At 38.1% G+C, this 20897-nt stretch overlaps 1 protein-coding gene across 1 annotated transcript in view; it reads right to left on the reverse strand.

The window, feature by feature from the left end:
* Positions 1-4802, reverse strand: part of FGF12 (fibroblast growth factor 12) — a 514517-nt gene extending 509715 nt beyond the window's left edge. Inside the window, exon 1 of the mRNA XM_045539944.1 lies at positions 4550-4802. Coding sequence (XP_045395900.1) covers positions 4550-4562 — 13 coding nt within the window. The 5' untranslated portion in view covers positions 4563-4802. The remainder of the gene's footprint in view (positions 1-4549) is intronic.
* Positions 4803-20897: the final 16095 nt, after the last annotated feature.

Raw genomic sequence — 20897 nt, forward strand, 5'->3', positions numbered from 1 at the left:
ACCTGCCTGGCCTCTGATGGCTGGTGTGAAGCCCAGAACAGAGAATTTAATCTTCATGGGGAACACACATATAGGTCTTTATTGAGAAAGCAGGGCAGGTTACTGCCTTCTATCTTCTGGAATCAAACTGATGTTTCTGGGATCCCTTCTAATAGCTAAACTTCTTGAACTTCTCCCAATTTGCAATCTTCCAGATGCATGAAATTGGCATGAAAAACTAATTAAGTCTATTTAATTTAACATATATAATCCTACCATGTAAACTAAAATGTTCTACCTAAGGCAGATACCTGGGTGGTTGCAGGAATGTTAGAGGCTCAGATTGTGCCTACAAGAAGGTTAATATATTAATGATATAGGAAAGTGAGATTTTTGAGATCAGAGATTGCACCTTAGTTTACTTTCTCAGAACTGAAAACATAACGCACATATCAGATAAACATAAATATTTAAATAAAGAGCACAAAAATTACAATGACTGTAAGAAATGCAGTATGTGAGGAATAAGCAAGTACTTAGGTCACATAATGAATACCAATAAAATATCAAATCAATGTGGGAGAGGTCAGGAAATGTTTTATGTAGCAAGGGACATGTCAAATGAATCTCAAAAGAGTCGAACAGAGATGTATGACAATGGGAAAAGGGTAAAGTTATATTCATTCTGTTAAGCTGTGCCTTGATTTAAACAGCCTAATATCATCACATTACTATGAGTTAATATCAGGACATTGTCAGGTGCTCACAATGAACTTACAGAATAAACATTTAAAAACAATTGGGGGTTGAAAGTAAATGGTTTGAGGAAGCACAGAGAGGGTTTTTAAAAGTGAGTCTATTTTCTGATCTAACCATCAAGACGGCAATTTCTTTTCCACTTCATTTCTGCTCTTTCAAAAAAAGCAAACAGAAGACCTAGAATAGGATAATATATCCATGATCGCCCATATTGATTAGTCAGATAATATCAAATTTTCTCTACTGAGGTGCCTGGAGTAGTCTTTCTTAGATAAAAAATCACTTCCCTTATATCTAAGCCAATGCTTCTTAAACTTTAATGTGCACAAAAATGACCATCAGATTTTATTGAAATCTAGTTAATTTAGTGAGCCTTAGGGTAGGACTTGAGATGCTGCATTACTAACAAGTTCCCAGATGATGCTAATGCTGGTCTATGGACCACCAGTAGCAAGGCCCTACATCAGTGGTTAACTCTGGCTAGCCATTAGCATCATTTGGGAAGCTATTTAAAAATACCTATTCCCAGGTCCCACCCTAGAACCAATTAAACAAGAATCTCTAAAGGTATGGCCTATGCATCTTTACATTTGAAAAGTTCTACAGGTGTTTCTTTCTACAAGTAATATGCCAGCCTGCAGTTGAAAACCTAGCTAAACAAAGATAAAACTGATATAGGCAGGAGAGGAAAAAAGAAAGAAAGTAGATAGATAGATAGATAGATAGATAGATGATAGATAGATAGATAGATAGATGATAGATAGATAGATAGATAGACAGATAATCTTTCCTCACTCTAAATCAATACTTCTCAAACCTTAATGGGCATACAAATTACCAAGGGATTTTAAAAAATAAGATTCTGATTCAATAGACCTGGAGTAAAGATCAAGTTTCTCCTATTCTAAAAAATGAGTCTGCAAACCACATTTTGATTATCAAGAGTCTAAATCAGTGGTTCCCAAACATTGCTGTACCTGGGGGTCTTTAAAAAACACGTATGCTTTTCTTCCACCACAACATTCTAATTTAGCTGGTATTGGGTGCCAACCAAGGATAAGCATGTCTGAAAAGCATGCCAAGTTATTCTAATGTACAGCAAAGTTTGTGAACCACTTGTCTAAATACTAAATACTTTAAGTCATTTAAGAATCTCAAGTCTGTAGGAACCAAAAGGCACAAATTCTGTCAAGCTGCTAAGATTGTGCACCAAAACAAATCATTGAGACAATATTAATTACATGGTGCAAAAAGATTGTGCATTGATCCCTAAGCCAATTGATTTGTTTTCCTCTCCTCTTCACCCTGGAAGACAGGGAGTGATGCAAGTAATAAGTAAGGAAGCAAAAATAAATTGATCTTATTTGTTTATAACTGACGTTCAACTTGGTGGATACTCTGGACAAGTGCTCTAAGAAAGGTTTTTCAAATACTGAAGCAATGTGAATGTGAAGGTTTTCAAATGCTGGTGACAGGATTCAAGATTAAATGAGCCATTAGATTTTGGGGGAGATGGAAAACACTTGAACCCTCAACTGAATCATGCAATATGACTTTTTGATTCTATTTTTAAAGAGTTCCCAATAGAAAAAAAATTATATGTACTTACAATTGAGAATGTCTTCCTAGAATTAGATTTGAATCTGTTGGGGGAAGAAGTCTATACATGGTAGCATAAAGTATGAAAGACGTACCAATCAGAATGAAATATGGATAGACGCTCTCCTCTTAATGCACTCTTTTTTCTTGAGAATAAAAATTTCAAGTTAGCTACCATTTTTAGCTGTGCCATTTGCATCAACGTAGAAAGTGAGGCCAAGTATAAGTAATTAGCCATTCTTAATCTGATTGCTAACTGGCTAACTCAGCTGCATAAAGGAGTGCAGGAATTAACATGCATAAAGACTTTTGTCGTATCTTTTCTCAGAGGCAATTATGGGACGTCTGCAAAATGACCACAGTGTTGGCTTATGGCAAAAGTCTTCATTGTCTTTGGGTCAGTGCTGTGATTCACTGTACAGCTGCTATCTGGATTGGCATAGCACTTCTGGCCTGATTCTTTTCAGATATATTTCTGAGATTCTTTCTCCTTTTTGAACTCACGAGACTGGAAGAATAGCTAGAACTCTACTGTTAGCAATCTGAGATATAAACCACATGGAACTCTGAGTTACATGTAGCATGTTTCATGGGCAATATAGGGAAATAAAAGATTATTGCTGAGAGATATAGCCTCTTTTAATAATGGACTAGGAATTAGTGTATAAATTGGAGGCAAAAATGTAACCAGGAACTCTTGCCAAATAACCAAATTCAGTGACCAAATACCAGGTGTCATCTAATCACACACACAAAAAACTGTTCTATAGTAAAATGATACTCTCTTTTTCTGTTGTTAAGCTTATGTTCCAGAAATGCTTAATCAACTAGAATATTATAGACCTTTATCTGTTAAGAAAGACTGGCTTTCATTTTTAAATGGATTCAATAATAGAGTTAATAAATGTATGCCTCATGTATATTTATAGATGTGGATTCTCTCATATGTGTACATCACTGTCAGACATGGAAATGCCCATCAATGTATCATAAAAATAATTTGTCTAAACTAAAAATTTCCAGTTAGTCTTAATCCATGTCCATTCAGTTCCTTGTATACTGTAAATGCTTACCTAGGCTCAAAAACTTTAAATCTACTAATAAAATACTTAAAATACTTTATTGAACAAATAGCTGCTATCATTCAATACTCCAGTTTTATTAATCAGCCCAGAAATAGGTAACCCACCACCACTCCCTGATTCTGAGTACATTACCACAGTGACTGACATATTCCTGGTTTAAAAATAAAACCTTGTTTCAAATATAGCTTCTCGAGTTCTGGGTAATGAATATAGTTTCATAAAAGTTGACATCATTTCTTCTGATTTCACCAGAATTAAAGACATCCAATATTCCTACTGGATATCTGACCATATCACTCACGGCTCTCACAACCTGGTGGGCGTTTTAAAGAGAAGGAGAAACAGACTTGCATAGATGGGGTTAAATCCAAAGGATATCTAAGCTTACAATTTTAATAGTCATTTCTTTATGTGCATTAAATATGCCATTCAAAAGTTGATTTTTACAGTTTATTTACCAGTTAGTATGTGCACATTATGCAGATTTGCTTATGAGGAGAATATTAATACATACATGTTTAGAACTAGTAAATGCATTATGCTTTTGAACCAAGCAGTACTCCGATACACTGTTCTTCTTAGAGGTCAGTTCTAACGCATGCTGTTTCAAATAGACCAAATTTGTCTGCTGATATATATTCAAAATGCAGTAGGATGTGGTCATACACACCCAGAAATATCATCTTCATGGGGTGGGGGTAGAGAAATCCAAACATTTTTTTTTTTTTAGCAATGCATTATTGGATATCAGATACAAATGTGCCTGTCAGCAATTCTGAAGCAAATGAAATATATTTATTTGAGTCCATCCATTATACAGAAAAGCAACTGCTTTACCAACACATCTTTCCTCCTCCTCCATTTTGGGGGGGCTACCCCCCCAAAAAAACTCATCACACTTCACTACGCAACTGATGGAGTATTAAACACTGTCTTCAAAGCCGTGGGAGTTAAAAAGAAGTCGCCTTCCTGCCACACTTCCCCGGTGCTGCAACGGACATAGCATCTCCTCCTCCTATCGACCTAGTATGATGCTCGCTCCCCAAGCACTGCAGTCCCCTCGCTGAGGATTGCCCTGGCCACACGCACATGCAGCGGGAAGTCCCCCGATAGGGACAACCACATACCTTTGCTCTCCATTTCGGTCCCTTTCGAGTGCTGGGAAGTTCAATGGAAGTTGGCCGGAAGATGTGGGCCCGCTTCAGATTCCCAAATCTGGGAAGCCAATCTGATGATTTCGCCCGTACTTCCTTCCTTCCTTCCCCTCAGGCTTCCTGAAAGATGGGATTTCTTAAACCTTGAAGCTGCAATCAGCCACCAAAGGACACTTAGCAGCAGCAGCAGATTGCCTCTACAGGGGATAGGCTGCGACGCGCATCTGATATTGAAATGCATGCACGGTGCCCGCTCAGATTTTTTTTTTTTTTTTTTTTTTTACCTGGGCCTGGAAGCTGCGAGCAGGAGCTGTCCTCCGAGCGTGGTGCTGCAGGTGTAGTGACAGATCATCCCACTTTGCTCTCTGGATGTACAGCAGATTTGCATGGGCGCTGGCACGCATGCGCAGGGCGTTCCCCCTCCCCTTTTCACCGCCTCCCGCGCCCCGCCCCCTTCGCTTCGCTCCCCAATACGGTCCTCAGTTATCCCAGCTGAAGAGCTGTAGCATTCGGTCACAGGGAAGCGCTGCTAAAAATAAACACCGGACCGGATTTTCCTCTGCAAGCTAGAAAATGGATTGGACTGGGACTGTGCATCAGTCCCATAGGATTCTCCAGGATGGATTACCGGAGCCTTAGAGGAGGCGAGGGTCTCCAGGCAGGGAGGGTACGGTGTTAGTCCGAAGGCAGAGAGAAGGGATTTACCAATTCTATTTAATGATCACAATCTGGGTTTCTCGTCCTACTTGCTGCAGTAACTTTCCAGGTGTCTGCTTCCCTCTCGTCTCCCCATTGACTTCACATTTCTCGTTACATTCTCGTATTTGTTTTTGTTGTTGTTGCTTGTTTGTTTCTTTTTCAGGATTGGGATGGGAGTAGTCCTGGAGCTGTCAAAGGTTAATATTCTCCTGCTGCTTCTTGGCTACTCAGATTCAGTGTTTTCCTGCCTACCTCCACCTCAAACCTGTTTTATGAGCAGGCTCGAAGGCTTCTAAAGTTCTCAAAAAAGCCACTGAGGACATTTTAATGTGTTTTTGTTTGTTTGTTTGTTTGTTTTGTTTTGTTTTTGCCAGGCTCAATCCCTTTTTATTTTTTTTAAATTTTTTTATTGATACATAATAATTGTATATATTCATGGAGTATATGTTATAATTTGATACCAATGAACAAAGTCCCCAAAGGTGGGAAGGCACCTTATCCATAACAAGTACTTTTAAATGGAACACATAATCATCTTTAGGAAATTGTAGGGGAAGAGTGTTTTTTCTTGTATAAGGCTCTAGAGAAGAATGTAAAGCCAAAAAATTTTTGAAGTGCTACTTTCATATCAAAATATTTTTAAAGCCCACAATGTAGTTAGTTTGTATAAAAAACATTTAATAGGAAAAAATTGTTGTGCATTTACTACCTTTATTTTCTTTTCAATAGTTCAAATTCTCCTGAAAGAATCTTCTCTCCCTGAGAATAATAATCTTATTCTCAGGCATAAAAACAAATTCAGAAACTCTGTTATCTGGAATGGCTAAGGAAAGAGATGTTCAGATTAATCACACACTTAAGATCACCCAAAGATCCTTCCACTGTAAAGTTCTATTCCCAGTTTTCAAAATATTGACATACAATAAAATGTACTCCCAAATTGAAACCTGAAGCTGACTCTAATTTAATCTTTTTCTGGTGATTCAGAGGCATCCTGGCATTTTCCAATGCCAGGGCTATGATTACAAATAGTAAACATGGTGGTTCAGCCAGACATGTACATTTATTAGTGGAGGACTCCCACAGCATCTAGGAATATGGGATTACAGAGGTCACAACTTAGTGTCTACTAATTTTTAGGTTCTCCAATTGTATGCCCAAGTTAACATTGCAAAGAATCACAAAACTCAGGATTTCTTTCAAATGTTGAATCAGTTTAGGAGGTAGGCTAAGGGTGGGAGTAGATTTGCTCCTTAAGAGCAGTAGCCTATTTCATTGAGATAAGTAATTTCTGCTCTTAATACTGTACCCAATGACATGCTCATTCCTTCTCAACAGTTTTAGAGTACACCTATATATACTATTAATATTTACTATTTTACAGATGGAGAAGCTAAAGGCAGGGGGTGGTACTTCACTCGGTAATAGCCACACAGTGGAGCAGAACTGGGCTCAGAACCTGAGTTTCTTGCCTAGAAGGCAGAAGCAATACATCTACTTCAGGATGATTTCTTACTAACTGCCTCCCCATTATCTATAGTGAATGTTAACAAGGAGAGCCTTCTAGTTCATACATTTTCTTTATTTTTATTTATAATTTTAAAAACCCAGATGCTTCATTAAATGGAAAACAAATCAAATTTGATGTGAAAAATGTGGTCTGACATTCAAGATCTTTCCATTCTTCTCCAAACTTGACACCTAGACAATAGTAGCTATTATTCTAAACACAACTCAAGATTTTCCTTTTCAATACCTTTACTTAAATAGTTATCACTAGGATATACTCACCTCATCACACCACTACTTACCACAAGTGTCTCCATATCCAAATCTTATATTTTCCTCAAGATCCAACTAAAGTTCCATCTCACTCCTACGGTCTTCCCTGATTCAGTCTGAGAATATTCTCTGTCAAGAACACTGATGTTTCTATATATTTATTTATCTTCCATCACTTATTACTTTCTCTCTGGTGTCATAATTATTTACGTACATATCTTATTCCTGTTCCCCACCCTAATTTTTAAAAATGGACCCCTGATTTTTCCATTGTGGTCTACCAAGTGTCTTGAATATAGGAAACAATAATAAACATTTGTTGAATTAATAGTATTTAGTATACATGTTTTTGTTCACTTTGCTATGCAACATTGACTATAGGCACCATAATAACAATTAATAATGATAATAATATTGAGCTAACATTACCAAGCAATATAAGGATTCCAAATGTTTTAATTAATTTTACCTTTATAAAACATTATGAGGTTAGTATTATTATTACCTCTATTTTAAAGATGAGCAACCTGAGGCACAGAGAGGTTAAAGTATGGATAAAACATGATTTCTTTCCTACAGAAACATAAAGCTTATTAACAATGATAGAAACATAAATGATATTTTAAAATATGGTAAGGTATAAGACAGAGGTGGAGTAGGAGCACAGAAGAGGTGGCAGTTAGCCAGCCTGGGGGTTTTAAGAAAGTTTCCTGGAGGAGATACATGGAGATAGTTCTTGAAGCCTGATCTTCACAGGGTTGGCAGGGGCGGGGGTGGGGCAGAGACCACATGAGACTCCAAAAGTGCCTTTGAACATGGGAAGTTATTGCCATTGTCCAGGTTCTCCAACAGATGTGAACCTTCAATGTAAAAGAGAAAAATAGAAGGAGGCAGAGAAATGCTCAGTGCCAGAGATCCAACTCCAGAGTACCTGGAAGAGATTGGGTCTCTTGTTATCACCTGAGTTTTCTGTCATAAATTTGGGCAGAGAGACAGTAGAGCATAGTGAAAAAAAAAAAAACACTAGGTTTTGCCACCGGACAGACGTGGGTTCACATGCAGCTTGCCTATTATTTCTGGCTTCTGACATCTTGGACAATTTATTCAATCTGTATGAGACACAGCTTCCTCTGGAAATGTGAGTAATATCATTTTCTAGGCAGAGATGCTGTAAGAACTGACTCTAATACATATGCAAATGCCTAAAATACTGATCACTCAATAAATTATACTCACTACCATTTAGGGTCTTGGATTCATTTGGGCTAACGATTAGAGGCTGGAAGTCTTTAAGGCCCCCCCTTTTTGTAATAAGAAAAGGGTCTAATCCCTCCCCATATGAAAGTGGGAGAGGATTTAAAGGAGTAATTGTCTCATAAAAGGCTAATAAGAAATCATTTCACCTGGTTATGATGAACTTACTTAAACCTGGAATAGAGGAAATAGACTAGTAGCCTGGCAATTTGCTATTTCTAAAATGTCAAGAATTAGGTGGGACTAGGTCCATTGTATTGGGGGTGAACTTACATTCTGGTTTGCTGAAGATGTCCCCCTTTTACAACTATTGTCACACCATAATTTAAAATTTAAATATTTAAATTTAAATAACTAATATGGCCATAAAATACTACACCATTGAATGAGAACAGCACTTCAAGACTGAGACTCCAGCCTATTTCTAGTCAACCCATGTAACTGATTTTCTATGTGTGCATGTTCAGATTCTTATAGCTTTGGTTCTTATTGGAATGTACAGAAACAATATAAATGATTGAAATTAATTAACAGCAGTGCATTACATTATAATTAACAATTTAAAAAGACTTACTAATATGTCAAATCAATTACTAGCTCACATACCTTTTTTCCATATACTCACTGTTTTTCCAGAAGTGCTGAATGTAAATTGAGAGGAATTTGTGATCTTTTCTTTATGCCAAATTACTTTCTTACTATTCATCTTTTAAAACTGGATGATCTATTATAAAAAACAACAGTTGGCCATTTGAAACACTTTTTGGTGATGATACTCAGGTCAACTCACCTCTACAAATGAGTACTCAACTGTAAGAGGGAACAGGTGGTCAGCTCAGTCTCCACTGAGGGTGTCAATTCCATATTGTCACCAAAATTTAAGTTCCACAAGAACAAGGACCACGTCCATTTTGTTCACTATTGTATCTCCAGCTTCTAGAAGAATGTGTGGTACTTAGAAGGCTTTATTTAATACTGATGAGTAAATGAATGAGCTTCGTGAGATAAAGCTCTTTTCACGGCCATAAAGCCAATTCACCTGGCAACTGAGAGGCATCAGTCAGCTATGTTGATGGCATAAACCCGGTCATAAGTGCCCAGCAAGAGGCAGCAAGATCATTATGAGGCAGAAAGTCAGTTAAACAAATGGGCTCAGTGTTTACTTTTGGGCAAAGACCATAAATAATCAGGCCTAGGTTCAGGTTTTTCTGAACCAAAGTTCAGGTATCCCTCTTAGGCAGGCTAATAGGCAGTCCATGCCTTCACAAAGAGCATAGGAGGCTGGAGGAAATTTGTTATAGGAAAGGGAAGAATAAGGAAGATGACAAAAATGTCAAAGGACAAGAAGATGCTGGGTCAAGACAGCAAAGCCATGTGAGAGTGACAATATTGTAGAGTTTAGATAGTGTCCGTCACGGAGCAAACATATCTTAATTGCTTAGTATTTGTGAGGTTCTCATTGTCTTCATTGAGTGAAAGTGAAAGAATAGTCTTTGAGTGATAAAGCTTCAATAGAACTGGTTCAGGTTGCAGGGAAGGAATGGAGGAAAGGAACAGCCTATGAAAGATGGGAAAGATTAGAAGAAGATGCAGGCCATCTGGGTATATTTTTCCATGGAGTTACCTGTCCACATGTTTAACAATGATTTCTCTGGGGGGCTATTAAGAGTCTAAAGAGGCTTGCATAATGGTGCAGCAGAGTAATGATGCATGGGTAAGGCATCTGGAAGCCAAGTGACAAACATTTTTGACATTTCTTGTAAAGGACTTCGTCCACTTGACAACATTAGAGATTTATATACAAGCTATCAACTGACAATTTCAAGGCCCATCTGTTAAACTGGCTTAATGCCCACTTGAAATGGGGTAGGCCAGTTTCATTAATGTCTAGGTCTCAAGTTCACACAGGTTAAAATAATCGGTCCAAGCAGGCTACTAGAAGATAAAAGTTTTCAGTTAATTGCCCCTTTTCACTCTAGGGATAAGAAATAACCTGGTAAAATAACATACCAAAGTAACTTCTTGAATCTGCTTGGAATCATTATAAAGACCAACCCAATTCTTGAGTTCTGGTGCTAAGAATGGACCAAATGTACAGCAAGTTTTAGTCCAAAGAAGCACCATAGAAATGCTGCTTGAAAAGAATCTAGATATTTGAATAAAGCCATTTCCTCACCCTATACTCCCCTCACAAAAAATTCCAAATACACAGATGCTTGATTTCTTTTGGTTATAATAGCACATGAATATTCAGTCCTAGAAAGTTAACAAATATAACCAGTCTGTCCTTTATTCATTAAATAAATATTTATTGAGAACCTATAATGTCCCAGGTACTAGTCTAGGTGCTGGCGTATATCATAAGTCTGTGGACTCATGGTGTTTACATTGCAGTTTCACAGCTGGAATAAACTTCATAAATTTTGTAGCCCAAACACTTATTAGACAAAAGTGAGAAATGAGGCCCAGTGAGGGAAAAAATAACTTTTCTCAAGTAACAAGTTACAACAGATTAGAAATTAATTCTACTGGTGCCCCATTTCATTACAGCCCTCTCCAGTGATATACAAATTTGTATGCATTGTTTGCTTGGAGGGCTTTTCCTATTTATATTCTACTGCAAACTGTTGTTTCCGAGCTCTATTTATTTCACTTAATAAACACAACCGGAAGTTCTTGTTGAAAGGCTGGGAAACGGTAACGACACTAAATGTGTTGCCAGCAGTAAGCAACCTTCATAATATGTTCTACATGCTGCCTGATTGATGTGGCACAAGTGTATCATTTGTGTGATGAATAACAGCAAACCTTTCTTTCATTACCAGTGCTCTTACTTGGTGAAAATCTCTCTGGTTTGTGTCTATATTCAAATCGCAATTCGCATAGTGGCTGTGGCTACCCAAAGTGAAATGCAGAAATGAAACAATTAGCTACTTTACTGGTGCTAAAAGCCCTGCTATTAAAAATGGAGGAAAAGATTAATGAGTAATTTAAACCAACTGAAATTAAATAACAGCAAAAGAATACAATAGCATAATGGATCCCACAGGTGTATTAACACAAGGGCTTTATCAGCAGGGACTTGGAAGTTGATGACCAATTGCTGATGATACTGACATACTACAATTTACCAAAAAAAAAAAAAAAAGACTAATAGATTTTTATATATGCTATCTTTTTAGAAAGTATTTATCTTCAAAAGGTATTTTCTAGGACTTTTTACATTATCTTTTTTTCTGTTAATCATTTGCCCCACTGAGATGACTCTACTGGACTGTGAAGGAAGAAAAGACAGGGTGTAGTTACAGGTGGAACCAAACTGCTGCCCTTCCCAGAGGGCTCTATCAGATACTGAGGTGTAGGGCCTGGGGTTGTAAGACAATGATGCTGATGCTCCCAGGCCTTCTCTTAATCACCTAAAGTCTGTCTCGATTTAAAATATGAGGTGAACATGTTGTCATCTGATTTAAACTTATGCTTATGTAGTATGACTAGCAAAATTCTTATTTAGCCTACCCAATTACTTCCAAATTCACTCAATAAATATCTTTCCTTCTCTCTAAAGAATCACAAGCTATTAACAATTTTAATAATTAGTAGCTGCTATAAAAATGATATTGGGAAGGGTTGAAACATAACTCTGGTTTCTTCCTCTGTAAAAGAAGGAACTTGTAAGGCCCCTCCCAGCCCTAACACTAGAGGTTCTGTATTGGACCACAGAACCACTCCTTGGCTATCACACAATGTCGTATTCCTTTTGGCATCAATGTCAGTCAGAGCTGAAAGGACCACTGAGGTTCCGCTAATCCATCGCCTTCAGTTTATATATGAGACACCTGAGGCCCAGAGAAGGGGGAACTCTTAGACCTTAGAACTGCTTGAATCCAAAGTCAGGACTTTTAACCATTGTCTTATACTGTCTCTTTACTACCTGACTGTTCCTTATGTTATGATGAAGTGCAAAATGCACCAGTTCAAAGTAGAAAATAGTTTGAAGTGAAGAAATAGTTATCTACTAGGCCCCATTACTACCACTTAACCACTGAATGGAGAAAAACAAACCCCAGCAAAATGGTTTCCATCTACCTGCCCCACTACCCTTCTCTCCCTGACATCTTTTAGAATTTTTTTTCAGTTTTACCCACTACATTGTGCCAACAATTAGAGTTGGCAGATGATTCAGACTGCGATAAAGAAGGTAGGACAAACACAATCTTATAGGGTTACAGGATTGAATGGAACCTCTGGGCTCACTTTTTCTCAGCTTAGGAAACTCTTCTTTATCCTTCAAAGCCCAGTTAAAGTATTTCCTGAGAAACCTTCTCTTAATCTTTAAAGTATTTTCAGTATTTTTTATGTCTACCATCCATTTATTTACATATTTTACATAAAATTTACATATGTATAAATTTAAAATATATACAGGTTGTGTTATGGGCTGAATATCTGTGTGCCTCCAAAATTCATATGTTGAAACCTAATCCTCAGTGTGATGGTACGGATGGGGGACTTTGACCAGTGATTAGGTCACAAGGGTGTGGCCTTCATGAATGGAATTAGTGCCATTGTGAAAAGGACCCCAGGGAGCTCCTAGCCTCTTCTGCCATGTGAAGTTACAGCAAGAAGACAGCTGTCTATGAACCAAGAAGCAGGTATCATTAGACACCTAATCTGCCAGTGCCTTGATCTTGAACTTCTCAGCCATCAAAACTGTGAGAAATAAATTTTTGTTGTTTATAAGTGAGGCCTACGGTATTCTGCTATAGCAGCCTGAATGGACTAAGACAGATGGAGCATTCCTATCACATAGCATAGTGCCTAGCACATAGTAAGCTTAGAGTAATTACATTCTCAATTCATTAATGAATCAATCAGTGAGTGACTAAGTGAACAAAGGTTTAGACTGTCCCTGTATCTTTAAATTCAGCTGATTTATTCTTCGTTATACCCCAGGAGCAAATAAAAATGAACTTTGAAGAGCAGTGCTTGTTCTACATTGAGTCTACTACCAGGACCTTCAGTGTTGCCCACCAACCTGCTTTATTCTTGCTCTTTTCTCCCTGAATCTCCAGGTTGGAGAAACAAAGGTCTCCACATTTGGCTTCTGAGATGAGCTTTTTTCACTTTTTACTTTCTTCTTTTAGTCTTGGATTTCCCATCTCCTGAAACATCCACCTTCCCACCATCACCACTACCCTCCCCGCCCACCATGTATTACTCATGAACAATATCCCTGCTTGGTTCCATAGATGTCCATAAGCTGAGCTAGTATCCTGACTTGGTCAAGAGAGGAAGGAATGCTTTGAACAAAGAAATGCATGAATTATAAATATGCTATTGGTTTTTATTTTCCAGTTTCAAACCCTAAATGTAGCTGAATATTGTTGTTTGATTCTTTTACCCATTTCCTTTAGTTTTGTCTTAATTATTATATCTCCTTTTAAGCAGAGAATTTAAAATTCAATTCAATTCAATTCTTGTTTTTCTCCCTGGACAGAGGGTTCTTTCCACCTTAAGTGAGATGTTAGCTTCCATGGCTAAATATAGCAATCATCTATCAAGAATCCACCCAGAATATGAAGAAACACTCTACCTTTCTAATAATGGATGTGATGTTTTTTCAACTGAACATAAGTATGTTCAAGAAACACATTTAAAAAGATGATGTATTCTTGCAGGATACATTACTGTGCATTTGTAAACCTTATTTTCACATTGATGCACATGCCAAATCATTTGCTATTATTACATCCACATTATTTGTGCTGCATGTTAGTGCCAAAAGACTAATGTCTTGTAAGTACAGAAAGCAGACACTTTTAGGCAGCACAGATGGAGATGGGAGAATTGGCAATAAAAGTGGTGCCTTTTCAACACTTGGACTTTGTTTTTTGATTCTTTTTAATTGTTTTAAAATGTGAAGATCATTCAACAAGTATCACTTAGGCCCCAAATGGCAAACCATTGGAATCTGAGTGCAGCTAAGCTGGAAGGAAATAAAGGGGGTGTAGGGAATCCATCTCAATGATAAACTGAAAATCAGAATCGAGAAAAGAAATCAACACTGAGAAAATCGAATAAATTTATGAAATTAACTTAAGCAACTTTCTTTGTGGTTTATATAACGGATAAGATTAAAATGTCACCATTTTATCATAAAATAGTAAAATTGCTCAGAGGAGAGAATGATTTGTTCTTGTATGGCATCAGAGAATTTATCAAAGGGGCCATGTAATAATTTAGGAAATCAAACTATTTTCTTAAGCTGAAAGTAGTCGCTAAAATCCAATATAAGGTACCATGACTAGTTTACATTTACATTCATTTATATTATGGATTCCACACATTGAATTTAACAAACAAAACATTCTAATTTTTGTCTACCATTATGCTGGGTGCTTTATGTCCACTATCTTATTAAATCCCCATGATAACACTAATAAGGAACTAAGCCTCCAAGAAAGTATATTATTTGCCTGAAATATACAGCAAGTGAGTTGCAGAGTCAGAAATCCAAGCAATCATTTATAGAATTTAAATTCTTGACCTTTGCATATGTCTCAAGGACATATCCTCTGTAGGTGAGACATCTTCCACCACCGTTTAGATAAACTTGTGCCATAGGTGCCCAAAAGAGGGAATGCATTACTTTCCCAGTCAGCGAAGGAGCAGGGAACACTGAAGGAGGAAAAGGGCTTTCCAATGAAGTAGAGAAAGCCATTTCTGGCAGAGGTTTCAGCTTTAAAAGCTCCATGGAGAGACAGCGTAGGGTGACTTGAGGTGAGGTAAATAGCCTGGTGTTCCTGGAGAGGAGAGAAGATGAAGGATAAGGGGACGCTGAATGTGGACCGAGAATGAAGCTTTAATACTCTCAGGATTCCAGTTGGACATGAAGTTTACCATATCCAAAGGGTCAATTTTAATTTCTGCCCAATGCCTCTTGTCATTTAGGGTAGCTGTTATAATGTTGGAGCAAAGGAGTTACTAGCACGGAGGGGCCTTCCAGTGTAACTTAATTTCCTCCAGTAAAGTCCTTGGCATGCTCTCCCTTGGACTTAGCATGGACTATTTACTTGTCTTATCAGATTTAGCTCCTTGCCTGCAAAGACTGGATCTTGCACATACATTTCCCCCCGGCCACACGATGAAGCTACAAGGGAGCTTCCAAATGCAGCTCCTTTGTAGGTCCAGCCTTGACTTTCCAAGTTTTTGAGAGTGCAGAAATGAAATGTGGACCACATGCAAATTTAAATCCTCATCTTTGATCCCACTGACTCAGCAATTTGATCCTGGATCCTTTCTCTTTACTTGGCCACCAGCTTTGCATCTAACTTGTATTAACAACCTCATTCCCCTAATCAGCGTGATTGCCAGATCCAACTTCTGACCTCACCTTCCTTCCACCTGTGCTTTTATCACTCTTCCTTAATTCCATAAGTTCTTGAACAACCTTCAGGGTAACAGTCCTTCCAGTTCGACCTCTCCCAGGGCCTCTGCTCTCCCAGAAATCCTATTGTCTCACCTCACCCAACTGCCCTGCCCTGGAGGTCAGGTCCAGAGAGAGCTTGGCACAGAGTCTGATAAGTGATATATACAATTTCTTAAACATTTACTATGCACTTTGTATATACAGTAGTCCCGAGGTATCTGTTTGGAATTTGTTCTAGGACCTCCCTTGGATAGAAAAATCCACAGTTGCTCAAGTCCCTCATATACAATGGTGTGGTGTTTGCATATAACCTATGCACATATACTTATAAATCATCTCTAGATTCCTTGTAATACCTAAAACAATGTAAATGCCATGTAAATGGTTGTCATACTGTATTGTTTAGGAAATAAGGAAAGAAGTCTATTCATGTTCAGTACAGACCCAATTTTTTTCCAAATATTTTGATCCATGGTAGGTTGAACCCACAGATGCCTAACCCACAGATATGGAAGGCCAACCGTATTATTGTGAAGTTTGTGAATAATTGTTCCCAATGTTCACAAGATTAAATAAACCAAGTAATAGACCTAACAAAAGTGTTTGAATTTAACATGTGGCAAGATTCAGAAATCACTGGTGTACTGAATTTCAACATTTGTCTCCCATTGCAATTTCAAATTTAAACTTTTCTTTTTTTTTCTGTTTAGCTTCCAATATGTTACTGCTACAATAAACATGAAAAATAGCTTTAATTTGAATACTCATAATATTGTGCCAAGAAATGAAAACTATACTGAACATCTATGCTCAGAAGAACTAAAGTAGGATAAATACTACCAAGTAAACTCTTATTATTCTCAAGAATATGCTAAGATTTGGATTAGTTTATGAAAGCATTTGGGTGAATATTTAAATGAACAGTGGTAAAATTTCATATCATGGAAGGACATCATCATTTCCACAATTCTTCAGCTCTTGACACTATTAATCCATTTCAGTTGTCAGCAGTTCTGCTTAATACTTGTTTACATTTGAGAAATGGTAGAATATATTTTAGAAATGACTATTTGGTAAAAAGATAGGCACTCTGAAATGCTAATTTTGTCAATCTTTAAAATCTGAAAATGTGCTTACCTTGTATTTTCAATTCAGTCAACAAAAGGTAGTGGTTATTAGCAGCAATGATATTGTCAGCTTAGTCCACAAGGGCCTTCACCACTGCACTGCCAGCCCCAAGTCCCGCCCCTCCCACGCTTATCCTCCTCTCCCACCACGTGCCTCCCATCAATCCCCCAGGTATAGCATGCTGTGTCATGCTTCTGTGTTCATCCATGCTGCTCTCCCTACCTGTGAAGACATCATGCCCCCTTCTCTTTCTAGTTCACTCAAAATTTAGCCCAAGTATCAGCTCTTCTAGAAAGCTTTATCATATCCTTCAGTGTTAACTGATGCTCTCACCCTGGGCTTTCATAGAACCTGAACATTCCTTGTGCATGACTTACACTGCTGGGAACCTCTGGTCCCCCTCATTAGGCTTTAAGCTTTATTAGGGAAGGCACATGTAAGTGCATGTATGCTGTCTAGCACAGTACGTCACACTTAGCAGGCAGTCAATAAATAAAGTAGTCCTCCCTTATCTGAGGTTTCACTTTATGAGGTTTCATTTATCCACAGTCAACCATGGTTTGAAAATATTAAATATAAAATTTCAGAAATAAACAATTCATAAGTTTTAAATTGTACACCATTCTGAGGAGCATGATGAAATCTCCCTATGTCCTGCTCCATCCCACCTGGGACACAAATCATCCCTGTGTATACACCACCTGCCCATTGATCACTTAGTAGCCATCTTGGTTATCAGATTTAAAGAATATAGTATATACAGGGTTGGGTACTACCCGTGGTTTCAAGCACCCATTGGAGGTCTTGGAACATATTCCCATGGATAAAGGGGGTTATTGTGGTAGTTGAAGGCAGGAAAGGGTGAGAATTTTTATTAAAGGAAAATCAAGGCCCAGAACAGGTATATGACTTGCCCAACTTCATAAAGCTGGCAAATGGGAGAGTTTCTGTAGAATTCATTCCTCTTGCATTCCAGGGCCAGGACCTATCCATTATTAAACACTCCTCTGACTGTCACTAGCTTGGAGCTAGATATTTTTGAAAGAGTGAAGCTATATATACACACAAACATATATATTTGATGAACTTCTTATGGAATGTGAAACAGAAACACAAAAGTGAATACTAGACAACTAGGTAAACACACTGATCCCTAAAGCACTGAGAATACTGTAACAATCAAGTGAAGAACAAGAGGGAGCTGCTTCCAAAAATAGGACGGCTACCTAAATTTAAACCAAGGGGAAAGTGATTCTGTGATCCAGAGGAATATAGTCAAGAGGAAGATGAGAGTTTCTTTTTTTTTCTCAAGCAAGCTAATACATTATTTATCAAAATAAAATTAATGATCCAGTATGGTAACCAAATTTCTAGCACCATTTTGCCAAAAGCAAGAAAATCACTCATGGTATACACACCAAACCCCAAGTGGTTGAAAAGATCATTGTATTAGATCTTTCTAAGCCTTTGTGCATCACAAGTTACAGAGGCATTTATTATTTAAGAAAAGTCCAGATTTCCAGTTGCTCAGAGAAATCTATTACATGTAAGAGACTGGGTGAATTGTGAAACATAATAATAACTATAGACCAAGGATTTTGGTTGTACGTGGGCGATCATTAAATGTCTGCAAATAGCACCTTCAAAGTTTCGCAGTATTGCCTTCATAGAAATTAATCTGGCTGTCGCATGATCCACAAGGACCTTTTCTTGCAGCACTTGCCTGTTGTGCTCTCAAGTCTATCCCCACAGGACCACTCTCAGTCCCCAGGAACAGCTACTTCCCTGCCTCTAGGACATTGCTCACGACTGGAATGTGCCTCTTCCCATCCCATCTTTTTCCCTCCCAAATTTTTCTTAGTTAGTTACAAAACTATCCCAAATACCACATTATAGAAATAAAACAAACAAAAAACATTTTCTGGTTCCCCAAGTCATTTTTACTCTTTGAAGAGTATGATTAGGGTAAATAAATTCTATCAGGAACTATTTGTTGAATGAGTGGTCCTTTCTAATTATTTTTGTATGCTCTTAATCACCCCAGAGTGAGCTTTTGAAGAGAGATGGGCCTGCTATATCTGTGTCTTTCTCAAAAGTGATAATCCCTCAGCAAATGTGTCAATTGAGTGTTAATAATCCTACAATTGCAAATGATACAAATTATCTATGTTATTTTCCTGTTATGGATAAAAGTGCTAGGGATATTCCAAAGCTGTGGAAGCCCACTCAGAGCCATTTGGTAGGAAATGTCTTTAGAGGCTACAAGGCTGAAAATAGGAAACATGTCTGATGCTCCCTTGTGGCACCTTGGGCAGGCTCACCACATCCCTGCTGACTCCTGGTTCTCTGAGTCACCCGTACATGAAAGGGGAACTTTTATCCCAGCATCTTAAAAATCCTCCACTCGGAAAAAAAAAAAAGAGTTTTGTTCTCTCTAGAGGATGAAAGTGAAATTGCACCTCTGTGAAATGTGTCTGCAGCCAGGTGCAGGGCTCTGCAGGAGTCAGCTGTGGGACAGACTCACATCTCTCTCAATCAATAGCTACATTGAAACTTTCCTGCCCAGAGTGTCTGAAACTGAGCAGACCAAAGTACGTCAGAAACCTTAGCCCTGCAACCTGGGTCACACAATGTGCCCTTCAGCCACTGACATCATTTCTCATTATTGGCAAATAAGGCAAAGCCCCAGTATTCTGGGGATGAAGATATGTGAACTCTAACCAAAGGTGCTCAGCTTCGGCCATGAAACAATTATTCTTAGTACAGTGTAGGCCACTACCCACCCTAAGCTCTGGACTCTATCCCTGCATCTGATCCTGTCTGTACATGCAACTGTGTAAGAGTCTGTGGATCTGCAGTTTCTCAGAATATAAGCAGGACATTAACAATATTAACAACCCAACTACTGTCTAAAATGCTGCTTGACACATAGTAGGCATACACTAAATATCTGTTGGATGAATGACTGAATGGAAATTGATTGAAGAATGATGGATTCAGCTTTTAACAGCTCTTGATCTCAGAAGAAGGCACTCTGTAAATAAGGACCCAGGGCTATTAGCATTGACTGGCTGTTATTCAACTCCACATTGGGTATGTTATAAACTTGTAAATACAATCTGTTCACTTAGAGGCCCAAAGGAACTGTAGAGACTGCATTTACATCCCTTGGAAATGACTTTTAAAATAATAATAATGGTAATAATAACCCCTTTTACATGGAGTTCTTTTTAGTTTGCAACACACTTTCACATCCATTATCACATTAACTCCTCTGAACATTATCATTCTCTTCTACTTGAAGATATTGGACTCAGAAGCCAAGAGTGGAGGCACATGCCTATAATCCTAGCTACTCGGGAGACTGAGGCAGGAGAATCGCTTGAGCCCAGGAATTTGAGGCTGCAGTGAGTTATGATTGAGTCACTGCCCTCAAGCCTGGGCAACTGGTTTCAGGACAAGTATTGTTACTCTAAAATCACAGAGAGTTAGTGTTAGAAGGGACCTTAGATCTCATGCATTCTTTGTTTGTTTATTAAATTCATACTTCACTAGGTACACACAGTCCTAGGGAGGGGACAGGACGCAAAGATGTGTCTGTCATCGAGAATCCCAGTCGGGTAATGGCACAGAATACGTAACAAATGACTATAATACAAGGTGGAAACTGTTAATCATTGTCCACAAGTCAAACAAGTGACTGGTAGGTTAGGAAGGAGTGCCAGCTCCCAGGTGGGAAGTTCAGAAACAGCTCTGTGGCATTTGTGCTGGCCTGGAAAACAAGGAGAATTGGAATAGAGAATATAAAAAACATCAAGGAAAGAGGAAATTATGAAAACAAAAGCAGCATCAGGTTGCCTCAAGGGCAAGAGAGAGAAGTTGGGTTTTGGAGCAGCGTGTAGAGAGGAGTGATGTTACAGAAGGTGAGAGAGACAACAGAGCACTTTAAATGCCAGGTCCATTTACAGATGGAAAAACTGAGGTAATTTAAAACACTGTCTGGCTGTTTTCTTCCACAAACGATACTGT

Source organism: Lemur catta, chromosome 1, assembly GCF_020740605.2.
Source record: "Lemur catta isolate mLemCat1 chromosome 1, mLemCat1.pri, whole genome shotgun sequence".
Classification (NCBI taxonomy): Eukaryota; Metazoa; Chordata; class Mammalia; order Primates; family Lemuridae; genus Lemur; species Lemur catta.